Raw genomic sequence first — 2,890 nt, 5'->3', positions numbered from 1 at the left:
TAGTACATCATATAAAATATTATTAAGTTTTGATTTAGAAGGTTATATGTTGGTTAAGGTTTATAAATAGAAATTTATAATTTACAATTAAATGATACTAGGTTATATTCCATGCTTAAAGCACGGTCCATATTTAAAAAAAAAATATATAATATAATAATAAAAACTATTGTTATATATTTTTTTAAAAATTATTTTGTTTGAGATAATATTTATTTTTAATTATTCTATAAATCTATATGTGTTTTTAATACGAATTATTTTAGAATCTTATAATATTTTACTTTTTATGTGTATTACAGTTTTATATTGTTTGTTTGTTGTATTTGCATCAATATTTTGTGAAATTTGAAGTAGTAATTTTAATATGATAATTGTGAGCAAATAAAATTTATTAATTTATCAACTATATAAAGTTAGTTTTACCAACCCGCCAATGTGAAAATTAAAACAATCATTTTTACATAAATTGAGTAATATATGTTTTACATTAAAAAAAAGAGTAATATATCTTCATTTTTAAAAATTTAAATCACAACATATGCAGAAAAAATTCTGAATATTTACTAATTATAAGTATTATGNGTTGATAGTTAAGACCATTTTATTGCTTATTTTTGGTGAATGTTTAAACATTCTTTTTATAATTAATTTAATACTCTATAATTATAAGTGTCTTTAGTGTTTGCAAAAATGTTTTTAAGTGTCTAGTTAGAAACACTTTTACACATTTAGAGATATCTATAATTAAAATTAATTATTAAAAAAACATTTTAGACATTCTCTAAAAATAACTAATGAAGTCTAAGCTAACATATATTGTTCACAAAAGGGGGCAAATTTGTCGCCATGTAATTAGATTTTCGTTTTGGCTTTAAAAGTAATAATAATTTTTGGTCGGTAATATATCAACTTTTATCACAATTTTAATTCTGGCCGAGGTCTCCTAGTAAGACTTAACATACACACAAATATATTATATTATTTCCACATTCATTACAACAGTTTAAAATTTGTTTTTTTGTTCTGTCTATATACTGGTTTATAGTTAAAGAATAACCAAAAAATATTTAAGTACACACTAACGTATTTACTACCGACGTTACATATTCGTCAAATGTATATTTAGGCGGTTCTTTCGCTTACTTAAGAGTGGAGCTAGGGGACTTCATGGCATTCATCGCCGCCGGAAACATAATCCTCGAATACGTAGTCGGCGGAGCTGCCGTGGCTCGATCATGGACCTCTTACTTCGCCACTCTTTTGAACCATAAACCTGACGACTTCCGCGTCATAGTTCCCCGTCTTGGCGAAGACTATAGCCACTTAGATCCAATCGCCGTCGGAGTTTGCGTGATCATTTGCGTTTTAGCAGTCCTTGGCACAAAAGGATCCTCAAGATTTAATTACATCGCTTCTATAATCCACATGGTCGTGATTCTCTTTGTTGTTATCGCGGGATTTACTAAAGCCAACCTAAAAAACTACAGCGATTTCACTCCGTATGGCGTTAGAGGAGTGTTTAAATCCGCGGCGGTTCTTTTCTTTGCCTATATTGGATTTGATGCTGTTTCGACGATGGCTGAGGAGACCAAAAATCCAGGGAGAGATATTCCTATTGGTCTTGTTGGATCGATGGTGGTTACCACGGTTTGTTATTGTCTCATGGCGGTTGCGTTGTGTCTCATGCAACCGTATAGCCAGATTGATCCGGATGCGCCATTCTCGGTTGCTTTTTCGGATGTTGGATGGGATTGGGCTAAGTACATTGTCGCGTTTGGTGCCCTTAAAGGTATATAACAACAATTTTGGCCTTGATTAAAATGTTGCGTTTGTGTATATGTTTACATTTGATTTTTGTATATTCTAACTAAACTCACAATCCTAAGCATTATCTTAAGCAAACAAAACTTGGTTTATGTGCCACATCCAAACTAATCGTTGAAATGTGTAGGTATGACGACGGTTTTGTTAGTTGGAGCCATTGGTCAAGCTAGGTACATGACGCACATTGCCCGGACCCATATGTTGCCTCCATGGCTAGCTCAAGTCAACGCAAAGACCGGAACACCGATTAACGCTACCGTGGTAATGCTCGCAGCGACAGCTCTCATAGCCTTCTTCACAAAACTGAGAATTTTAGCCGATCTCTTGTCTGTTTCGACACTTTTCATCTTCATGTTCGTTGCTGTGGCTCTTCTCGTCAGAAGATATTACGTCACCGGAGAAACATCTTCTCGTGACCGTAACAAGTTTTTAGTGTTCTTAGGTTTGATTTTTGCGTCCTCAACCGCGACTGCTGTATATTGGGCCTTGGGAAAAGAAGATTGGATTGGATATTGCGTTTCGGCTCCGATATGGTTTTTGTCTACAGTTGGGATGAAATTTCTTGTACCGCAAGCTAGGGCCCCGAAAGTTTGGGGTGTTCCTTTGGTCCCGTGGTTGCCTTCAGCTTCGATCGCTATTAATATATTTCTTCTTGGTTCGATCGATGTCAAATCTTTCATTAGGTTTGCAATCTGGACAGGTATTCTGCTTGTATATTACGTCTTGTTTGGGTTGCACGCGACGTATGATACAGCTAAGGCGACGTTGAAGGAGAAGATGGCGTTGCAGGAAGCTGAGGAAGGTGGTGTTGTTGCTGATAATTCTGGTGGTACAACTTTAGATCACTAGTGTTTTTAAAAGATATTGGCTTTGGCTTTCCATTTTTATTAAGTTGTCAGATTCTTCATTTCTTTAATTAGGGTTCTCTCACATATTGTAATGTCTTTTGGCTTGTCTAAATTTTCAATATGTTAATAGATTTTTCATCATCAAAACATGCATTAGGTCTGGTTTTATATCCGACACACATTCGTGTTGTATGCATTGGCGGATGTACGCTGGT

At 34.5% G+C, this 2,890-nt stretch overlaps 1 protein-coding gene across 1 annotated transcript; it reads left to right on the top strand.

Moving 5' to 3' along the window:
- LOC104720217 (cationic amino acid transporter 1-like) lies at nucleotides 1,095-2,890 on the top strand. The gene is made up of 2 exons (XM_019231155.1): nucleotides 1,095-1,792; nucleotides 1,955-2,890. Exons 1-2 carry the CDS (start codon nucleotides 1,171-1,173, stop codon nucleotides 2,674-2,676), a joined length of 1,344 nt encoding a protein of 447 aa, XP_019086700.1. The 5' UTR covers nucleotides 1,095-1,170; the 3' UTR covers nucleotides 2,677-2,890.

The sequence above is a fragment of the Camelina sativa genome, chromosome 10 (assembly GCF_000633955.1).
Source record: "Camelina sativa cultivar DH55 chromosome 10, Cs, whole genome shotgun sequence".
NCBI classification, from domain to species: Eukaryota; Viridiplantae; Streptophyta; class Magnoliopsida; order Brassicales; family Brassicaceae; genus Camelina; species Camelina sativa.
The sequence above is the reverse complement of the archived record's forward strand: the minus strand, read 5'-3'. Positions and strand labels throughout refer to the sequence as shown.